Consider the following 21293-nt stretch of genomic DNA (forward strand, 5'->3'; position numbering starts at 1 on the left):
CCTTACAATAATTTCTCGTATTCACTACCTGTTGATACTGCCAGAAATCCATGAGTTCCTAATTTGTTCTAGTGAGCTAAAAATAACAGCAAAAAAATCTCAAACCTTGGTATTAGCCCTGCTTAGATCATCTCTGTTGGTTACAGAACACCTCCCTCATATTTTTTGAAAAGCTGGAGTTGTTCTGTAGCCCTAATATACTTCCTGTCCTGGAGTAAAAACACTGCTCCTCCGTAGATAAAGTACATTAAGGGAGTGTTATCACCCTGAGACAGGAATTGTATTACTGGCAGGGTTACCTAAATAAAGGAATAAAAGCCATAAAAGTAAAAAGAAATGCAGCCACATCAAACGACCAGTAAGCGTAAATATTCAATTTTTGTTTTGGGTTTAGATACTCTTTTTAAAATGGAACTTTACCCATAGCAACTTAATTCTTGCTGGAGGCCCCAAACAGCAGTAAATCATAAAGTGGAATTAAACACATTGGTTTAACGGTTTCAAAAAAACGTTCCATTCCTGGAATTCTGATTCTGAATTGCTAACTGTCATATTTGCTTGTGTCCTCAACCAAACTGTCAAACCATCAAATGGCTGGTGTTATAGCTGACCACATGTGCAGCATCATGGCAGTTGCAGTTTACAGAAGCAGCGTCCTTGGCTGTAAAGGATAGGAGGGTATAAATCTGCTTTAACCACTTTACTACCGGAGGATTTTGCTGTCTTACGTCCAGGCCACTTTTTGTGATTCGGCGCTGTGCGAATTTAACTGACAATTGCGCGGTCGTGCGACGCCGTACCCAACCGAAATTTACGTCCTTTTTTCCCACAAACAGAGCTTTCTTTTGGTGGTATTTGATCACCTGTGCGATGTTTACTTTTTGCGCTATAAACAAAAAAATAGAGTAAATTTTGAAAAAATAACACTATTTTTCACATTTTTTTTTATATGAAATTCCCCCCCAAAAAATGTAAAAATCTAATTTTTTTTAAATTTTTGGCCAATTTGTTTTCTGCTACCTATGTTTGGTAAAAAAAAATCACAATAAGTGTATTTTGATTGGTTTGCGCAAAAGTTATTGCGTTTACTAACTAAGGGAAAGATTTCTGTCATTTTTAGTGTTTTTTTTTTTAACGCGGTGATCTGCGATTTTTTTTTTTTTTTTTTTTTTTGCGGGACAGATCGGACCCTTGACTGACATTTTTGACACTTTTGAGGGTACCAGTGACATTTCTATAGTAATCGGTGCTATAAATATGCACTGTTACTGTAAAAATGACACTGGCAGGGAAGGGGTTAACTTTATTGGAGAGGGAGGGGCTAATGTATGCCTGGTGCTTACTAACGTGTGTGGGAGGAGGTGACTGAGTGACACAGGGACAGATCGCATGTTCAGCTATGCTGAACACTGCAATCTGTCACTCCTTGTCACTTAGGAGATCCGCCCGCTCTGTTTACACAAGCGGGCGGATCTCCAAACTCGATTCCCCGATGATCGGGGAAGAGCAGCGGCGATCGCCGCCGCTCCTCCCCTGGCCCGACTCCCGCTGTGACTGAAAAGCGCCACCTACAGGGGGAGGAGTCCAGTGACATAGGTCTACGTTGCTGGACGGAATCGAGCCACTTTGCCGCAGTACAGTCAACGTGACTGGTCGGCAAGTGGTTAAGGGTGTCAGCAGATTGGCCTTTACAAACTCAGCAGTGCCTAAAATGGAAGAGCAACTAAGCATGTGCAGAGCAGGGTTAGACCGTGTATTACTGGATCTTAAACAATATAGGCACTTATTTTTTAATGTTTTTACATTGCTATACCTGCAAAAGGGGCCAGCCTGAAGTGATCTAGCAGGACTTGATTTTCCGACTAAAGTTCCACTTTAAAGGGGAACTAAACCCCTCCTATCCTTTTCAGCCATGGAAGCTGCCATCTTAGCCTTTGTTTGATTTGCAACATCCATGATGCTGTTGGTAACCACTTCCATACCGCCTCATTGAAAAATGATGGCGGCAGGAAGGCTTTACCGATCCGGGCAGACGTCATATGACGGCGGCCCGCTCTCCCCGCGGGGGCGCGCAGCGCGGTGATCGAGATTGAGTTTTGTCCCCCGGACATAGCCCAATCCCCGATCAAGGAAAACAGCCAATGAAATTGGCTGTTTACCACATGATCGGCTGTGTCAATCACAGCCGATCACATGAGTGCCTCCAGCGCGAGCTGGTCGTTCTCTCCTCAATGCGCAGCGATCGGGGACGAGGCTCGTCCCTTGGACAGAGCCCATCCCCGATCTAGGTAAAGAGCCAATGAAATTGGCTTTTTACCACGTGACCGGCTGTCAATCCTAGCTGGTCACAGAGTGTCAACAGAGAACACGGTAACTAGCTGTCACCGTGTCCTCCTCCTCACACACTGATCCTGTGTGAGGAAGAGAGTGTGGTAACAGCTAGTTGCCGATTACAGTGCACCCCAAAACACACTGATTGCCCCCCCAATAAAGAGGACCTGTCACTAGCCCATCAGAGTACCCGAGTACCAGTCACCAACCCATCAGAGTACCCGAGTACCTGTCACCAGCCCATCAGAGTACCCGAGTACCTGTCACCAGCCCATCAGGTACTCTGATGACAGGTACTCGGGTACTCTGATGGGCTGGTGACAGGTACTCGGGTACTCTGATGACAGGTACTTGGGTACTCTGATGACAGGTACTTGGGTACTCTGATGACAGGTACTCGGGTACTCTAATGGGCAGGTGACAGGTACTTGGGTACTCTGATGGGCTGGAGACAGGTACTCAGGTACACTGACGAAAGGTACTCAGATACTCTGATGACAGGTATTTGGGTACTTTGAGTACCTGTCATCAGAGTACCCGAGTACCTGTCTCCAGCCCAGAGTGCCCGAGTACCTATCTGCACCCCGTCAGATTACCTGAGTACCTGTCTCTAGCCCATCAGAATACCCGAGTACCTTTCTGAAGCTCATCAGAGTACCCGAGTACCTTTCTGAAGCCGATCAGTGTACCGGAGTACCTGTCTGCAGCCCATGCCTCCTAGATTATGTGTTGGGGTGTTTGCTTTCCAAAATGGGGTCATTTTGTGGGGGTTTCCATTGTCCTGGGTTTCCAGGGCCTTCAAAAGTGTGATAGGTTGTAATGAAATTATATGTGTAATTTATGCTCCTAGAACACCTGACGGTGCTCCTTGCATGTTGGGCCTTTGTATGTGGCTATGCTGTGACAAAGTCCCACATATCTGGTATCGCTATACTCAGGAGGAGTAGTAGAATGTATTTTAGGGTGTAATTTTTGCTATGTACATGCTATGTGTTAGAGATATCCTATAAATTGACAACTTTGTGTAAAAAAAAAAATGCGTTTCCATTTTCTTTCCACATTTTCTAAAAACTTGTGGAAAAAAATGACATGTTCAAAAGACTCATTATGCCTCATAGAATATGCTTTGGGGTGTTTGCTTTCCGAAATGGGGTCATTTTGTGGGTAATTCAATTGTCCTGGTGCTCCAGGGCCTTCAAAAATGTGATAGGTCGTTAGGAAATTATATGTGTAATTTATGCTCCTAGAACACCTGACGGTGCTCCTTGAATATTGGGCCTCTGTATGTGGCCAGGCTGTGTAAAAGTCTCACACATGTGGTATCGCCATACTCAAGAGGAGTAGCAGAATGTATTTTGGGGTGTAATTGCAAGTATGCATATACTGTGTGTGAGAAATAACTTGAAATTATGACAATTTTGTGTAAAAAAAAAAAAAAAAATATTTCTTCATTTTCCCAAGAATTGTGGGAAAAAATTACAACTTCAAAAAACTCACCATGCCTCTTACTAAATACCCTGGAATGTTTACTTTCCAAAAAGGGGTCATTTGGGGGGTATATTGTACTGTCCTGACATTTCAGGTTCTCAAGAAATGAGATAGGCCGTCGGTACATCAGGTGTGATCAATTTTCAATGATTGGCACCATAGCTTGTAGACTCTATAACTTTCACACAGACTAAATAATAACCACTAATTTGGGTTATTTTTACCAAAGATATGTAGAAATATAAATTTTGGCCGAAATTTATGAAAAAAAAATTACTTATTTGCAAAATTTTATAATAGAAACTAAAACGAAATGTGTTTTTTTTTTTCCATATTTTTGCTCTTTTTTCACTTATATCGCAAAAAAATAAAAAACCCAGTGGTGATTAAATACTACCAAAAGAAAGCTCTATTTGTGTGAAAAAAAATGATAAAAAATTTGATTGGGTACAGCATTGCAAGACTGAGTAATTATCATTCAAATTGTGAGAGTGCCGAAAGCTGAAAATTGGTCTGGGCAGGAAGGGGGTGTAACTGCTCTGTATGGAAGTGGTCAAGGTTTGGTTAAGAGCACAATCAAATGTGACCTTTAACATTCCCAGCATGCCGGTAAAATAACTGTTTTTTAAATTGTTAAATCGATTGGCTTTAGTTATACCTTAAGGCAGGGGTGGGGAACCTTTTTTCTGCCAAGGGCCATTTGGGTATTTATAAAATCATTCGGGGGCCGTACAAACTTATCAACTTAAAAATGTGCCTGTTGTATTTGGTCAAAAATGTAATTAACTCATCCCTAATGTGATGGCTGCAACTGCTTCTCTTTGGTGAGGTGTGTGATGTTAGCTGGTATTGATGATGTTGCTACTCGCAACTGGTTTTCCAGGTTTGCGTCGGTCAGTCTTGAGCGCAGTCGACTTTGTGGTGGTAAGTTTTGAAAAGAACTGCTGGCGGGTAATGCTGGTGGGTATAGCTGGCTGGTACTGCTGGTGGGTACAGCTGGCTGGTACTGCTGTGGGTACTGCTGGCTCAGGCTGGTACTGCTGGCTTGTACTATGCTGTGGGTACTGCTGGCTGGTACTGCTGGCTCAGGCTGGTACTGCTGTGGGTATTGCTGATTCAGGCTGGTACTGTGCTGTAGGTACTGCCTTGGGTACTGCTGGCTCAGGCTGGTACTGCTGTGGGTATTGTGCTGTAGGTACTGCTGGCTGGTACTGTTGTGGGTACTGCTGACTCTGGCTGGTACTGCTGTGGGTACTACTGGCTCTGGCTGGTACTGCTGTGGGTACTGCTGGTTCTGCTGTGGGTACTGCTGGCTCTGGCTTATACTGCTTTGGGTACTGCTGGCTCTGGCTTATACTGCTGTGGGTACTGCTGGCTCTGGCTGGTACTGCTGGCTCTGGCTGGTACTGCTGTGTGTGCTGCTGGCGGTAAATGCTGGCTAGCAGCGGCGCCGCGCTGGAGGAAGAGGCGATGTTTCCTGTATTGGTCACAGGCGGAGTGCATTTGATAGAACTATACAGGAACTATAGAGGAAGCATTGACGCTGTTCTGACAGATCAGCTGAGAGACACAGACCCAGCTGCACGGGGGGCCGGACCAAATGACTTCGAGGGCCGCATACGGCCCCCGGGACGTAGGTTCCCCACCCCTGCCTTAAGAAAAATACATACAACTTTTATGCAGGTCGTGTCTGAACATTGCCAAACAGTCCAAAAAATTTCAGGGCTTTCCCAAGATATAGTTTTTTTTTCCGTTGTATATTAACATTTTTATTCAGAGTTTTAAAAAAGGATTTAGAAAAAATATAATCGTTACACAAGTTTACCGTTCCAATATCTATATATAAGCACTTCATATAAGGCTTCTATAATAATAACCCACCCCCACTCAAAAAAGGAAAAAAAAAAAGGAGGAGAAAAAAAGAAAAAGCAAAAGCCAAACCCCCTCCTGTTCTATCCTCCTCCTCCCTGACTCCCTACCAGGCTCACTTTCTCTTTTATGTCGTGTCTCCTAGCCCGGTCCCTGTCCTCCAAGGCCCAGGTATTTCTGCTCCTTAAACTGTCTCAGTTGTTAATCTCAAACACCAAGCATCTTCATATATCCTTTGGATTTTTAGAACTTCAACTAATCCCCCCAGATATCGAGATATTTCCAGAGGGAATCCTCTGCTGCAAACATCATTTCCTCTATGGATCTCACCCATTCCACCTTTACAGCCCAATCCCTCATACTCTGGACTTCTGGCGATCGCCAAAGTCTCAAGTATGAGGCCTTTACCGCATTCAATAAGTGAGACACTAATGTATTCTTATATTCAATCGCCCTGTTCTCTGTGCTGTGAAACAAACAGCTCCAAGGTTCCACCTGGATATAGTCTGTGATCTGGTGATTTATCTTAGTGATCCCCTCCCGATAAACTTGTATCTTTGTGCACTCCCACCACAGATGTGCAAAGGTAACAGGGGCTTCACATCCCCTCCAACAAGTTTGAGATATCTCCGCACCAAATCTTTGCGCCCTCTGTGGGCACAAAAAGCTTATAGCACATCTCTGTTGTCCTTGCATCAACCGATGAGTAACAAGCTAGCCTCAAAACTTTCCTACTCTTTTCTTCATCTCGGAGGGGTCCTACTTCCTGCTCCCATTTTCCTAAATATGGCAGGTATACAGGTTCTACTTCCCTTAGCAGAATCTTATATATTTTAGATATGCTATGCTTAATACATGAGGAAGAACAAAACAATTTCTCCATTGGTCTCATATTATCCTTCCCCCGCAGAGGTTGCAGTAGAGAGTGCACAAAGTGCTGTAATTGTGTATATCTCCATTTATCAAGTGGCATGTTCCCTTATTTTTGTGTTATTTCAGAAAACCTGCACATTCTATTTCCCACCATTACATCTTGTAACTGTATCACCTAGTTTTTTTGCCCATCTAACGAAATATAAATAATCCTCTTTCTCTATTGTTCATTGACAGATACAAATCCATATTCTTCTTGACCATTGGGTTATGCTGCACCCTACAGGAGTAGGACACTAGGCAGGAAAAATCTTTACCACCTCTATGGGGCAGTCCCTGCAGGCATACACCCACTCACTCTGCTATATATAGGAGAGTAATATGCTTGGATGGCTCAGGAGATCTCCCAATGATATCCCTCCTTCAATAAGCTCCCTTAGTCAGCCTTCTCTTAAATCCCCCTGAAAGCAGGCTTACCAGTCACGAAGCACCAGTTCATGTAGGAAGAGTCGTCAAAAGGCTCTCATTCTCTCACGGCTTCTGCCGGTGGAGGCAGGGGAGTCAGGAAGCCCGGGCGTCGGTGGAGGCAGGAGGGGAGTCAGAGTATCCGTGGATCGATGGAGGGGAGTCAGAAAGCCCAGGGGGTCGGCAGCACAGGACTCCCTCATGCTATGCATTCAGACGGCCAGACACCATCTCCCTTCAGCTCGGCTCGCTGTACACATCGGGCGGCAGCGGGGGCTCGGACGGCGGCTACTCCAGCGTGAGCTTCATCTCACGTCCGAGCTCCCCCCCATTTCTCCATCTCCAAAATATAGTTTTAATAGGTTCCATTTTAACACTTGGTGATGATGCCCTAAAACTTCAACATATTGATCTACAGTGAAACATCAAGACAAATTCAAAATATGGATATTTTATACATAGTAACATTGGTCCAGCTGTAGCAGGCCAACTGCATGGTGCCGTACCTGGAAGCAAGTGAAGATCAGTGGAGTAGTGGTATCTTCTTCAATGATTTACAGCTTCCAGGGGAATCGGCCAGGTATGGATATTTTGCATATACCATACCTGGCTGATCCCCCTGGGAGCTGGAAATCACTGACGTAGATACCACTACTCAACCGATTCAGAAATGTACCTGTTAGGGCTACCATAATTCACTAAGAGTAAGAATGGTGACAAATGACAAAATCTGAAGGGAATGTGATTTCACTGGCCACAATATTATTAGGGATAGGATGCTCTAATGTTGCTCATTAAGTGGATACAATATATTTTAAATTATTGACTATAATGTGAACAGCGCTACTGTGTTGTCACCCCACTTCCAAAAAATATAGAAAACATTTTTGAAAATAATTTTTTTATTTTTTTGTAAGTAGGGTGACAGCACTGGGTGACCGCACTGTTCATGTTATAATCGCTATTAACTTATTGTGTACAGGGGGGTGCACAGTTGGAACAGCAGCTGGGTTTTATTTCACAATAACATCAGTGCAGGTGTTTTCACATATCATTAAAATGTATTTTATGTTACAAAAGAAACAGAGGAGTCTGTGAGTGCATTAATCATTTACAGCTAAGGCCCCTTTCACACGAACGATCCGATCAGATCCGCCTGTCATTTTTTTTTAGGCGGATCTGATCGGATCCTTCATGCATCCCTATGGGGCAGCGGATGTCAGCGGAGACATGTCCGCTGCCATCCGGATCCGATCCTGTCCGTGAAATCTGGACGGATGAAAACCCTATTTTCCATCCGTCCAAGGGATTGGATCGGATGGGATCGGATGAGAGCAGACAGGCGATTCCCCCATAGAGAGCAGCGGGGGGCTCTGACACCTCCCTCTCCGCACACAGAGCAGAGATGGAGCTGTCATCCACATGCTCAGCGGGGATCGGCGGATGGATCCCCGCTGAGCAGAGAATGCTCCGCACCGGACAGCGGACCGTGTGAAAGGAGCCTAAGTGCGATGATTTCAAAATCCAACCACATTGACACTACTGTATCAGTTTTTAAGATCTAAATGGGGATATCTGGGAGAAAAGGTGGGGGACTATCTGTCTTTAGTTCTTAAAGTGTAACTAAAGGCATAGAATGTAGAGGGATTAAAACCCCTGTCCGTTTTTAATGTGGTGTGTGCCTTCATTAATGAGATTCACCCTTCTATAATATAATAGTATACTATAATATCATGTTTACCATCACTATCAAAAGTAAAATAAATTTTGGGTTGACATCAGTAGAGGGGTAACCTTCCAATGGGGACACTAGTTCTGGGGACACATCAGAATTCCCTTATTTGGTGGGATTTTCTCTCACTTCCTGTTGAGCTGGGGGGCAGGAGGTGAAGGGAAATCTCCCCTATGGAACACAAATGGCAAAAAAAAAAAAAAGAAAAACTGGTGGGGGTTATAACCCTCTCTTACTATATCCCAAATGAAAAGAAAAAGTTTTGTCTTTAGTTACACTTTATTTTTAGGATTGTTAAAAAAACACTTGCACCCTTTCTGTGGAGAGGAGGCAAAAATTTTGTTGGTCGGGATACGCACTGAAGCTGGAAATATGGCGATTCTGGTAAACACCTTAGGATATTGATGGGTCACAAAAAATAGTTAGATTGAGATTAGTGTAGTTTTCAAAGGCTATCATTTTTAGTGATAAAATCTGAACATTGCTGAAGTGCATGCAGCTTGTAGTCTGTGGCAAGAAAGAACACTAAACAGGCACTCTAGTGTAAACACAGGAAGCTGTTATATGTATAGGGAATGTAGTAGCTGGACTTAAAGATGTAGAGTGGTGATCTCCAGTCAAAGATTCTGCAAGGACAGGGAGATAGCTGCCAGCAATAACGGGGAAGCTCCAAGGGGACTTTAACCCCTTGGGGTTTAAATTGTTCAATTTATTCATAAACAGCATTGAGGACGGGATCAGTAGTTCGATATCCGTTTTTGCAGATAACACAAAATTGGGAAGGGCAATAACTGCACAGCATGAAGCAGATATCCTACAGAATGACCTGGACAAAATAACGAAGTGGGCAACGACATGGCAAATGAGGTTTAATGTGGAGAAGTGTAAGGTTTTGCACTTGGGGACTAAAAACATAAAAGCACAATACACTTTAGGGGGGGAACCTTTGGGGGAATCAAAAATGAAGAAAGATCTGGGAGTCTTGGTTGATGATAGATTAGGCAATAGCATGCAATGTCAAGCGGCAGCTACCAAAGCCAGCAGAATATTAGCATGCATAAAGAAAGGGATGTATTCCAGAGATAAGACTATAATCCTTCCACTTTATAAAACTCTGGTCCGACCACATCTGGAGTATTCTGTCCAGTTCTGGTCGCCAGTCCTTAGGAGGGATGTGTTGGAGCTGGAGAGAGTCCAGAGAAGGGCAACTAAACTGATTAGAGGATTGGAGGACCTTAATTATGAAGAGCGTCTGCAATCGCTTGATTTATTCTCCCTGGAGAAGAGATGACTGAGAGGGGACATGACAGCAATTTATAAATATCTCAATGGGGATCACGGCATAGAAAAACAGCTATTCAGTCAAAGGGATTGCATGAGGACTCGAGGGCATACAATGCGATTAGAGGAGAAGCATTTTAACCTCAGGCAATGTGGGGGGTTCTTTACTGTTAGGGCTACAAGATTGTGGAATTCTCTACTACAAGAGGTGGTTTCTGCGGGAAGTATGGTGGCTTTCAAAAGACTCTTAGACGTACATCTCAAGGATCAGAACATTCAGGGCTATGTGAGATGATTACGGCCACACACACCTACACAGGTTGAACTGGATGGACTATTGTCTTTATTCAACCTCACCTACTATGTAACTATGTAACCAAGAAGTGATGTCACCAAAAAACAGTAAGTCCTCATTTGCTGACCCAGAACAAACTGAAGGGACACCAAGGAACAGTACACTAAGCCGGTTACCAGGGTGACATGTTCATGTAGCATTTACTTCTTGTAATCCAGCTTCCCTTAGCTCAGGCATGCAGGCAGGAGGGCATGCTTAGCTGAGAAAGCCCCTCCTCCCATGCTGAAGACTCCTGGGATGTATGACATCATTTGCCTAGGCCTTGAAACCAGTAAGTAACTAAAGAAATGTAAAAAAAAAAAAAAAAAGTTTAAAACAAATATAGATATACTTTCTATCTATTTACAAATGCTAGCAGTATAAAGATTAAAAATAGTTCATGTTAATTGAGAGTGAAGTTAAAAGTCCATCAATGTAGTACTCCTAGCGGTAAGTGGTTAATCTCTAATGAAGAGCTTTGTTGCTTTGCGCTTTCACAAAAGTGGTTAATGTTCTCTTTTCTCACCTTGGTACTACTTACAGCTCTGTGGGCTTGTTCTTTGTAGACAGAATAACACCAGTAAATATCCTTTGCTTAGTAAGGCATCTCTGCCTGCATTTGGTATTCTCCTTGTGCAGTGGGCTTGATTCACCGCTCTAGTACAACTTCATGATCTCTAATGTAATTAGCTGTCAGAGGCTTATAAATGCTAATTTATGCTCTTGAGCTAAACCTATATAAATCAATATACACTTTTTAATTATTTCAGACAAATGCAAGACCCGACATTATGTAAGGATAACCAAACTAATTACGAAACATTTACAATTCCCATTTCTCTTGTCTATATCTGACAATTCCATGTACATTCCATTATTCCATTTAGGTTCTGCATTACTGAACAAAATACTTTTTTTTTTTTTCCCCCAGATGAGGTTGCTATTCCACGCCCTGATCCTCCCATAGTGGGGAAGGTGAATCACTACAGCATCGAGCTGTATTGGGATATCAATAATTCTTATCAAAGAAGAGGCTCTGTCACTAACTGGTTTAAATTTTCTATAGAAGAGGAAGATACGAAGACTCATGCTTTTGGCATAATCTATTCGTAAGTATTTGTGTCACATTATCTATGCAATATAGGGAAACTGCATGCCCATTTAGTGTTTTCCCTATTAAGCATGCACCTGACATGCCTGTTAAAGTGGCCCTCCCCGCCATCTTACATCTTAATAAACCACTAACACTAAATAAGTAACACACTGTTTTATTTTTGTTTTTCCAAACTCCCAACGCCCTGTCCTGCCTTGGCTCCACATCCTGCGTTGCCATTAGAAAAAAAAAAAATGTCATTGGTGGCACGCTTCTTCTCATCTTGAAATAGAAAACAAGGAGGTTGATAAAGGCGCTACCTATCGATAATGAAGTGCTAAAAACAAATGGTGTACCAGACCAATAGTGAAACCAGAAAAATTGTGTAGCTTTAAAAATAAAGTGCACAAGTGACAAAACAAAAATTGTCTAATTATAAATATACAGTGCACAAGTGATGAAATTGTCCCACTCCACTGGGGAAGGTACTCAATTCTTGTCCTAGACCAGACAATGTACCATAAATAAATGAAGTGCCAAGTGCAATAAATAAACAAAAACGGTGATAAATTTTATTCCAAAACAGAAATAATGTACAATGCAGGTTCAAGTGAGGGTATGGTGCTCACCGTATTCACAAAGTATATAATTTGTATAAAGGTGAAGATAAATAAATAAAGACTTCTTCCTGAAAGTGCTGAGTGCAAGATAGTGAAGGAGCTTTGTTGAAATTAATAGAAACAAAGTTACAATAAGAATGGAAAAAAGTGCGTACACCAGTGTAGCCACTAGGTGTCGCACCTTATATACGACCTGTTTGCTTGGTTTGGCAATATAGCAAAGCTGGAAAGAATATTCGGGGTTCCCTCCAGTCCAGATGAGCAAGGGGCAGGTTCTCTATGTGCTCAAGCGAAAAAAGGAAACCCCATGAAGTAAGGTATAAATGCAGTCAATAGAACAAGGACACGTAGTAACTCACAGTATCAGCTGCTATAGATCAGTGTGCTAGCCGGGAAGCTTCCACGTTTCACTGCCCGAGCTCCAAAAACCGGAAGTGTCGTATGATGTATTAGACTCCACCCTACGCGTTTCGTCAGAGGACGGCTTCTCATCTTCACCACATCTTTCTCTGTAGAAAAAAAAGTGTTTTCCCCTGAAATCTTGCAAGATTTCGGTTTTTTTAAACTTGATCTTCCAGAAAGGTACTGATGATGTAGCCTTTCCAGGGGGGCAGCTGTGACACCCTGGCTACATCACCAGGGTTTATTGAATACCTGAAAGTGCTATACAAATATGTTGACAAATAAATCTTAGATTTTAAATATGACCTAAAGATGTATAGAGAGTGCACACACATAGCTGCATGCACCAGGACCTTTGTGATTTCGGGGGGGGGGGGGGGGGTGTCTGCTTTAAAGACCGGCAACTTCACCAAAAAAAGTTGCGCTGTCTCTTTAAACAACCAATTGAAAAAGTGTCTAAGTGCTCAATTCTAAAGATGTAATATTCCATAAATTTGTATAAACCATTCTGATAGACAATAAAATCTATAAAAAAATGTAAAACATATAATTACAAACAAAAGTTTTTTTGTGCATAAAGAATGTGCAGACTGATATAATTCCTGTGTGCATCAGTTCATAAAAGTTTTTATAAACGGTATGCTTCTAATATCCTTGAATACCATGTGTGCACCACTGCCACTTCAAGCTCGCTCACTCCTTACTGAGAGTAATTAACCTCAAGATCCTAAGAGGTTAAAAGCAAGAGATAAGAGACCTTTTGGTCACAGAGACAGTCATCAGGCTCCACGGCTGCCACAACCCAGTCCACCACTAGATGGCTCTCACAATGGATCCAATGAATATAGATTACATTTTTCATGTGCCACTCAGAGGAAAAAAACATTCCATGGGCCAGTATCGTTCAAAAGTTGCAGCATTTATTCAACATAGTATAAACTCACAGGCTTGTTACAGCAATAGGAGATTGCATATTGCATCACTGCCATAGCTCCGGCGTGCGTGATGATGTCACGAGCAAGCTCCACCCAACGTCATTCGTGATACATCTTGTCTTCAGGAACATTCTGATATGTGGGTTGCAGCATTTTTTTTTCCGTTTTTTTTATTTTTGGTATACATTTTTTTGTTAATTATTGGTGATCCAAAACACTGTTTTTTTTTTTTTTTTTAATATTTAAAAAACAGTAAACCTGTGGAAAGGAAACTTCAATAATTAATGTGTAGTCTTTTTTTTTCTCAGATAAATGTGTAACAGAGATCAGCACAATGTCAAATAATCTTATCAGTTTAAGTCAACGTTTTAATGTACAGTCAGTAATTTCTTTACGTTAATAGAGGCAGTCATATTTCCTCTGCTTTGCAGAACAATGGTTGTGCTTTACTGCTACTTCCCCAATGCAAGTCTATAAATTCACTAACTCATTGAAAACTATGCTAAGCCCAACACAAAGCAGGGGCATTTGAAAAGCCACCTGCAATGGATTGCTCTTCAGAGGGCATTATAGCAGTGACTGACAGGTGCACAGGAGGCGCTACTCCCGTCTCCTTACACCTGGTGTTTTTTTTTTTTTTTTTTTGCATTGTTTTTTTTTTAGTTGCTGAATGCCAATTTTACATTGCAGGTCCACACCACAACTGCAAGGCTTGCAGTTACGGCAGGGCCCAATTTACTCCAAAAGGAGGAGTTTGACAGGTGGTGCAAAAAATTACAGAAAGCATTATGGCCATGACATGTGTACAGTCCTGTCAGGCTGTAATGTCAGAGAAGGAGAACCCAATATCCAATGGAATGCAAGTTGAGTGGTAGATATTTAGTTGGTTGTTGAACATAGCAACAAGTTATCAAGCCAACGCGTTTAGGGAAAAAAAGACTCCTCCTTTATCTGGGCTGCTGCTGTTTTTTGATGGTAAATAGGGAAGGATCCCAAAAGAGGGTGCCTGTGACACCAGGATTGGAATGATCTGTGTCTGCTGTGTTTGCAGTGGCAGCATGGAGCAGACACAGATCATTTAATTTATTATTGGGCGCTCCCTCTCTTTTTACCTTTTACTAGTACAAATGGAAACTTCCTCAAGGCCATACCCAGAGGGAGCAGCTCAAGCCCCCAAAAAGGGCTCTCCACCTCCCTCCAGTGTAAGGGGGCAGAATACATCAAAGAGAACCCCCTCCAATCTGCCCCCACCATCACCAAAATTTTGACTTACAACCAATTGAGTCAGTCCTGCACAATCTCCAACCCCTACAAAGGCTTGTAATGTCAGAATTCTGATAGGCAGTCAGGGCGCAGCTCAGCCGCCTTTTTTAACCTCCCCCGGTGTGAAAGAATCTGTATTGAATTGGCCCCAATATGTTTCAGTGGAGGTTTTGGCTTTAGGCCAGCAAGATGGACTCTATCAGCTGTCTGCCTGTATAGTGGGAAACCTGTGCTGAGAAAAAACCTGGAGATTGTCAGTGGTGATCTTTAGTACTTCCCTTCTGTCTTCATGGCTATGTGGCTAGGACAGTATGTTCAGGTCATAAATTGTGTATTTTTTTTATTTTGTTTATATTTCTGTCAGGTTTTTCTTCCATTTATGACTTGCCTTGGGAGATTTTTGCTTATTGACCCTGTGACACCTGTTCATTAAATTAAGGGAGGCAAAATATTTTTAGGGACGCTTTCTTTATCCTGTAAGTCCATGAAGCCAGTGAAGGCAGCGACGTATTCTAATTGGAGATGGGGCAGTCATTTGCAGGTGTGACTTTAAATGAAAATGGGCAATGTACACCACAGCGACCAAGTGGGCCTGATTTAACATTATGCTAATTATTGGACATGGCTTAAAGGGGGTGTGTTTAAATAGAGTCTGAGATGACTTGCATAGTGGAGAATTTTGTAATGTTAAATAGTTAATGTAAGTAGGGAATTGTACAGAGTTCCATAGCATGTAAGGCAGTGTACAAAGGTCTGTAGCATGTACAGGGGAGGGTCGGAGACTGCTGGCGTAGTACAAGACTTGGTCAAAGACTGCTGGCGTAGTACAGGGAAGGGTCAGAGGCCGCTGGTGTAGTACAGATGAGGGTCCCAGGCTGCTAGTGTATTACAAGCGAGGGTCAGAGACTGCTGGCGTAGTACAAGACTGGGCCAGAGACTGCTGGCGTAGTACAAGACTGGGCCAGAGACTGCTGGCGTAGTACAAGACTGGGCCAGAGACTGCTGGCGTAGTACAAGACTGGGCCAGAGACTGCTGGCGTAGTACAAGACTGGGCCAAAGACTGCTGGCGTAGTACAGGAGAGGGTCAGAGACTGCTGGCGTAGTACAGGAGAGGGTCAGAGAATGCTGGGGTATTACAGGACAGAGTCTACAACTACATACCTTAATTGGGGCAAACTGTGGCTTACTGGACTTGACTGATACAGCAACTAAATAGTTCTCCTCTACGAGTCTCCCAATGGCCCTTGAAATCCCGTGCTTCATTTGAGCCTTCATGAGACCTGAGAGTAAGCAAGGGACTCCCCTATCACAGACATTAGTTATCCCTATGAAAATACAGGCCACCCACCACCTTCACCCCTCCCCCCCACAAAAAAACAGGCCCCCCCATCTGCCATTTGTCCCCATACAGGCCACCCACCGCACCTTCTTCTCAAGCTCTGCCCCAAACTTCCCCAATCAGCCATTTGTCCCTATACAGACCACCCACTGCCACTTCTTCTCAAGCCCCCCCAAAAAACGCCCCCCCCATCAGCCATTTGTCCCCATAAAGGCCACCCACCGCTGCTTCCTCTCATTCTCTCCCCCCCCCCCAAGAAAAACAAAAAACAAAAGAAACCCCACACAAACAAAAAAAACACAACGAAAAAAGACCCCTATTAGCGATTAGTCCACATGATCCTCTGCCGCTTCCCGTGCTCCCAAGCACAAAAAAAAATCCAAGAGAACCCCAGCCACAAAGAGCCTCTCCCCGCCCCCCCCCCCCCAGATCATAAATGAAGCAGCCTTTGTAAAAGAATGTAGAGCAGGCAGTGTCTTAGCGAATTCCCTGAGTCCTCTGATTTGGGCCCTCCTGAGTTCTGGTCGGGTCTCCACTCTCCCTGGCCTGGCAGCCTCCTGGCTGCGCTGTGTCACAGTTTGGATTGTGGTCTGCGTCTCTCCCCGGCCTTGTGGCCTCCTGTGCCTCATCTTGGTGTCCCTCTTTTCTCCTCTCTGGTGGGACCGGGGGACCGGTACAGCAGCTTTAGTTGTGGCCCAGGCTGTTCTGTCCCGTGCACTGCAGGAGCAGATCCCTCTACCTCTCTTCGTGCTCCCACCACATGATGTGGTCAAGGCAGACTAGCGTGATAAACCTCAGCTAGCCACACCCCTCGATAGAACTGACCAGTCATGCCTCAGCGAAGGAGGTAGGGGGAGGATCATCTGACAGATTAACTGTGCTGTTTTTACTGCAGCAGCTCCACTTTTTTTTTTTTACTGTGTGTTAACTGTCAATCAGTGACAAACTTGCGCTGACCTTTCGTGACGGAGCCTGATTTTTGGGATTCTGCCCAGGACAGGCTTTGCCCGGGACATTCACAAACGATGTCCTGGCTCAGACCAGGACATCGTTTGTGAATGTCCCGGGCAAATCTGGACTGTTGGCAACTATGAGTTATCACTGAAACAGAAACAAGCAGACAGCAATAAAACATTTAATATAGCTCCATCAGTGGTTGATGCTGAGAATCTTTTTGTTGTATGGAGTATATTGATATTTATATCCTGTATCAATGATGGGGCTTACAGGGATATATTTAGAAACCAAGCAATTGTATCATGCGCCAGCTCTCTTCTTTTCATATGGTTTTATTGAGTTAATAAAAACATACACACGTCTGTGAGGTATATATCCTATAGCTATAGGTATCCTATATCTTTCTCCTATATTTTCTGGATATATTAAAGTGCATGTTACCCTAACAATGATAATTGCTTGTATATGTTGGCTTAGATATAAAGTTCTTAACAAAAAATAAAAAACATGCAGGGTACATTTATTATTATTTATTGCTGGTATTTCTTTTTTTATTATTTTATTTATTGCTAAATAAAAATAAAAAATGTAGTGCCAGAAAATATTTAAATCATAATTAAAGCAATCATGAGTACAAAAAGTTAATAAAATCAGTAAAAAAATCAAAGCAAAATCAGTTTTTTGAAAACTAAAATAGTGATGATAGTGCAAGTAGTCCATATTTAGGTACATCTAGTGACAAGTGTCCAAATACATACAGTATATGGAGAGTATAGATGTGATGCCACCAATCCAGTGAACTTTGAAGAGTACAGGTGTATCTCATAAAATTAGAATATCCTCAAAAGTTCACTGAATTCAGTAATTCAATTCAAAAAGTGAAACTCCTATATTTTATATGGATGTGTTAAACACAAAGAGATATAATTTTGGCATTTATTTTAATTTTGATGATTATGGCTTACAGCTAGTGAAAACCCAAAATTCAGTGTCTCAGACCATTTAAATATTACATAAGACCAATAAAAAAAAAAAAAAAAAAGGATTTTTAATACAGAAATGTTGGCTTACTAAAAAGTATGTCCATATGCACTCAATACTTGGTCAGGGCCTCTTTTGCATGAATTACTGCATCAATGCGGCGTGGCATGGAGGCAATCATTCCGTGGCACTGCTGAGGTGTTATGGAAGCCCAGATTGCTTTGATAGTGGCTTTCAGCTCACCTGCATTGTTGGGTCTGGTTCATAAGAAGGAGCAATCCTGTGTCTTCTTTTGATTTATATTGTTGGGTCTGGTGTCTCTCATCTTCCTCTTGACAATACCCTACATACTCTATGTGGTTTAGGTCAGGTGATTTGCTGGAAAATCAAGCACAGTGATACCATGATCATTAAACCAGGTATTGGTACTTTTGGCAGTGTGGGCAGGTGCCAAGTCCTGCTGGAAAATGAAATCGGCATCTCCCATGAAGCTGGTCAGCAGAGGGAAGCATTAAGTGCGCTAGAATTTTTCCTGATAGAGGGCTGCACTGACTTTGGACTTGATAAAACACAGTGGACCAACACCAGCAGATGACATGGCTCCCCAAAGGATCACTTACTTATGTTAGAGAGATTGGTTTGATCGGCTGTTTTGGAGAGCAGGGGAGAGATCTGGGATCTAATAGACCCCAGATCTATCTAAAAAGTACCTGTCACTGCTAATGCTACCACACAGGATTGTGTTAATCCCTTGTGATAGCAATAACATTAAATTAAAACAAAAAAATGTAAGTGCAAAAATTCATTTTCATGAGGCCCGAAAATGCCGGTACGGTACGGAGACCCCCAAATGACCCTTTTTGGAAAATAGACAGCCCAATGTATTTAGTAAGAGAGGCATGGTGAGTTTTTTTTTTTTTTTTGGTGGTCATAAATTTTTTGAAAAAAAAAATCACATTTTTTTTTCTACTTACTGTCACCAGTGCAGTACAGCATCATCACATAACTGGTGTTTAGCGGTGATCAGGGACACTGACTGACTGGTGACCGTACGGAAGAAAAAAAAATTACATTCATTTGTATTTTTTTTATTTTTCAACACACTGTGACCGGAGCAATATAATGTTACCATAGTAACATTGCACTACTCTGAGTAAGTGATCAGGTTTTTGTTTTTTGCATTGAATTTCATTGCTAGAAGTAAGCATTTCACTGAATGAAATTAATTCATTCAGTTTGTTTTGTTGTGATTACCTATGGTTGGCCACAGCTAATCACATGGTAAAGATAGGCTATGATTGGCCCTGTCTGTACCATGTGATCACTGTGACTAATTACAGTTAACAACACAAAGGAAGCCATTCATTGTTTACAACTGGCATGTGATCTGCTGTGATTGGTATCGACACCGGACTGGTACATTGATCAGTCATCAGCCATCTGGAACACTGAAAGTCCCGCTCAGCCATCAAATATAGGCCAGGCAGGAACTGGATATGTAAACAGTGATCACACCACGTGTTAGGTATCGCTGCAAATGTCAGATTGGGAGCAATAATTCTAGTGATGTTAACTCTAAACTGGTAACCTGTAAAGGCTTTTAATGCATTGCCTATGGATAATTGAATGTTCCATAGTTTGTCACCATTCCACAAGCATGCGCAATTTTAAAGCATGACATGTTGGGTATCTTTTTACTCGGGATAGCATAACTGTTTATATTTTACCAAAAAATAGGTATTGTGGTTGTGTGCACTAAAATGTATTAAAGTGTATTTTAGATGCTAAATTTTACATGTATGAGAGAAATGTTAGAATTGCGCTGGGCATCATGTGGCTAGAGATGGTGGCACGTCTTAATATGTAGTAACTGATGCATCTATACCCAATTGATTACCAAGTAATAAAAACCTCATCGGAGGTTCTAACCTTTTTTGCATTTAAAGAAGTGAAGAAAAATAAAAACCCAGACAAAGGCTTTTACACTTTCTCGCTGTATCCACAATTACATAGATTTTGGCTAAAGCTGGGCTTTAATGACTCAAAAAAAATATTAATATTAGAGAGGATTAACAAAGCTGGCATATCATTTTAAAATCTCATCCACAATGGCAGCCTGCTTGTTCTATCTAGGCTGAAGCTATTTGGTGAGATTGTGTTCCCAGATCCTGTTAAGTACCAAGTACTAACAATCGGTACACTTGACCAGAGTGATTGCCTAGGGTATAGCATATGATACTAAGTAGTGGATTTCTTTGGAGCAGTCTACTATGGACATACCTCTACACTGCCTTCCTTGAGTCACTCTCAATGGATCTCAGTGGCCATCTATTGATCAGTCACTCTGAGGCAAACCCTCCTGCAAGGCAATGGCTCTGGTAGAGTTCTTTCCCAAACTTCTTGTATGACTCCAATCCTGAGAAACCTCATCTCATCTCGTTAGGTCACTTCTGCATTCAGGTTTTTATTACACCTGAAACCCACCCATTCTCTTCAGCAAATATTCAATCCTCCCTTGGATCCACTGAGACTTTAGGAACTTCGTCATTACCTGCTTCCAGCGGTGAAAATACTGTACGCTCCAAACTTCCGAAACATCTTGTGACTTGGGCTCTTTTTTTTTTCCACCACACTAATTTTTTTCTGCATTTTTCATCCACTGCTAACCAGTATCAAGAATTGGGGTACAAGCTCTTGGCATGGTGGTACAGAGTCGCAGCGGTTCTCGGCAAAATATTTCCTTGAACCTCTGGTACTTGGTGGAGATGCCAGAAACAGGAGGGTACCCTCTTACATGTCTTCTGGACATGTTATAAACTTCAACACTTTTGGTCTTCTGTTAGATCTGTTATAAACTGTTGACTATGTTGATACACCTGGTAAATGCTGCCAGGACTTGCATTTTGGCCGTTTGAAAGCTGGAGCAACCCTAACCCCCCCCCCCGCACTGTGGCTCGCCAAAATCGCCAAAATTCACTGCATGGAAAACCTCACAGCAGCGCTCAAAGGCATTAAAAAGAAATTTAGAACTATCTGGTTCCCCTGGACTCTGTTTACAGTATGTGTTCCCGGGACTATGATTCCTTATTTGCAGGAGACGTGATATCATGTTGTTGCTTTCTCTCGGGAACTCCCCTTCTCCACCCCCCTTGTGTCCCGTTCCCAGTAGCTCTGGACGCCCCCTGGTTCCATCTTTCCTCTCTGCCCTCCCTTTTGTTTCCTGCCACCTTCCTCTACAGCCTTCTCCCCCTTAACTTCTGCCTCTATATCTATCTTGTCGTTTGCTGGAATTGAAACGATGGCGGGCCCCCACAAGTTGGACCTTTTTT

At 42.5% G+C, this 21293-nt stretch overlaps 1 protein-coding gene across 2 annotated transcripts in view; it reads left to right on the forward strand.

Moving 5' to 3' along the window:
• FANK1 (fibronectin type III and ankyrin repeat domains 1) overlaps positions 1–21293 on the forward strand; it is a 255721-nt gene that overhangs the window by 83835 nt on the left and 150593 nt on the right. For both annotated transcript variants that reach the window (XM_082269378.1, XM_082269379.1), the window contains exon 2: positions 11305–11482. In XM_082269378.1, the coding sequence (XP_082125504.1) occupies positions 11305–11482 (178 nt within the window). The remainder of the gene's footprint in view (positions 1–11304; positions 11483–21293) is intronic.

The sequence above is a fragment of the Pelophylax lessonae genome (genome assembly GCF_965119305.1).
Source record: "Pelophylax lessonae genome assembly, chromosome: 9".
NCBI classification, from domain to species: domain Eukaryota; kingdom Metazoa; phylum Chordata; class Amphibia; order Anura; family Ranidae; genus Pelophylax; species Pelophylax lessonae.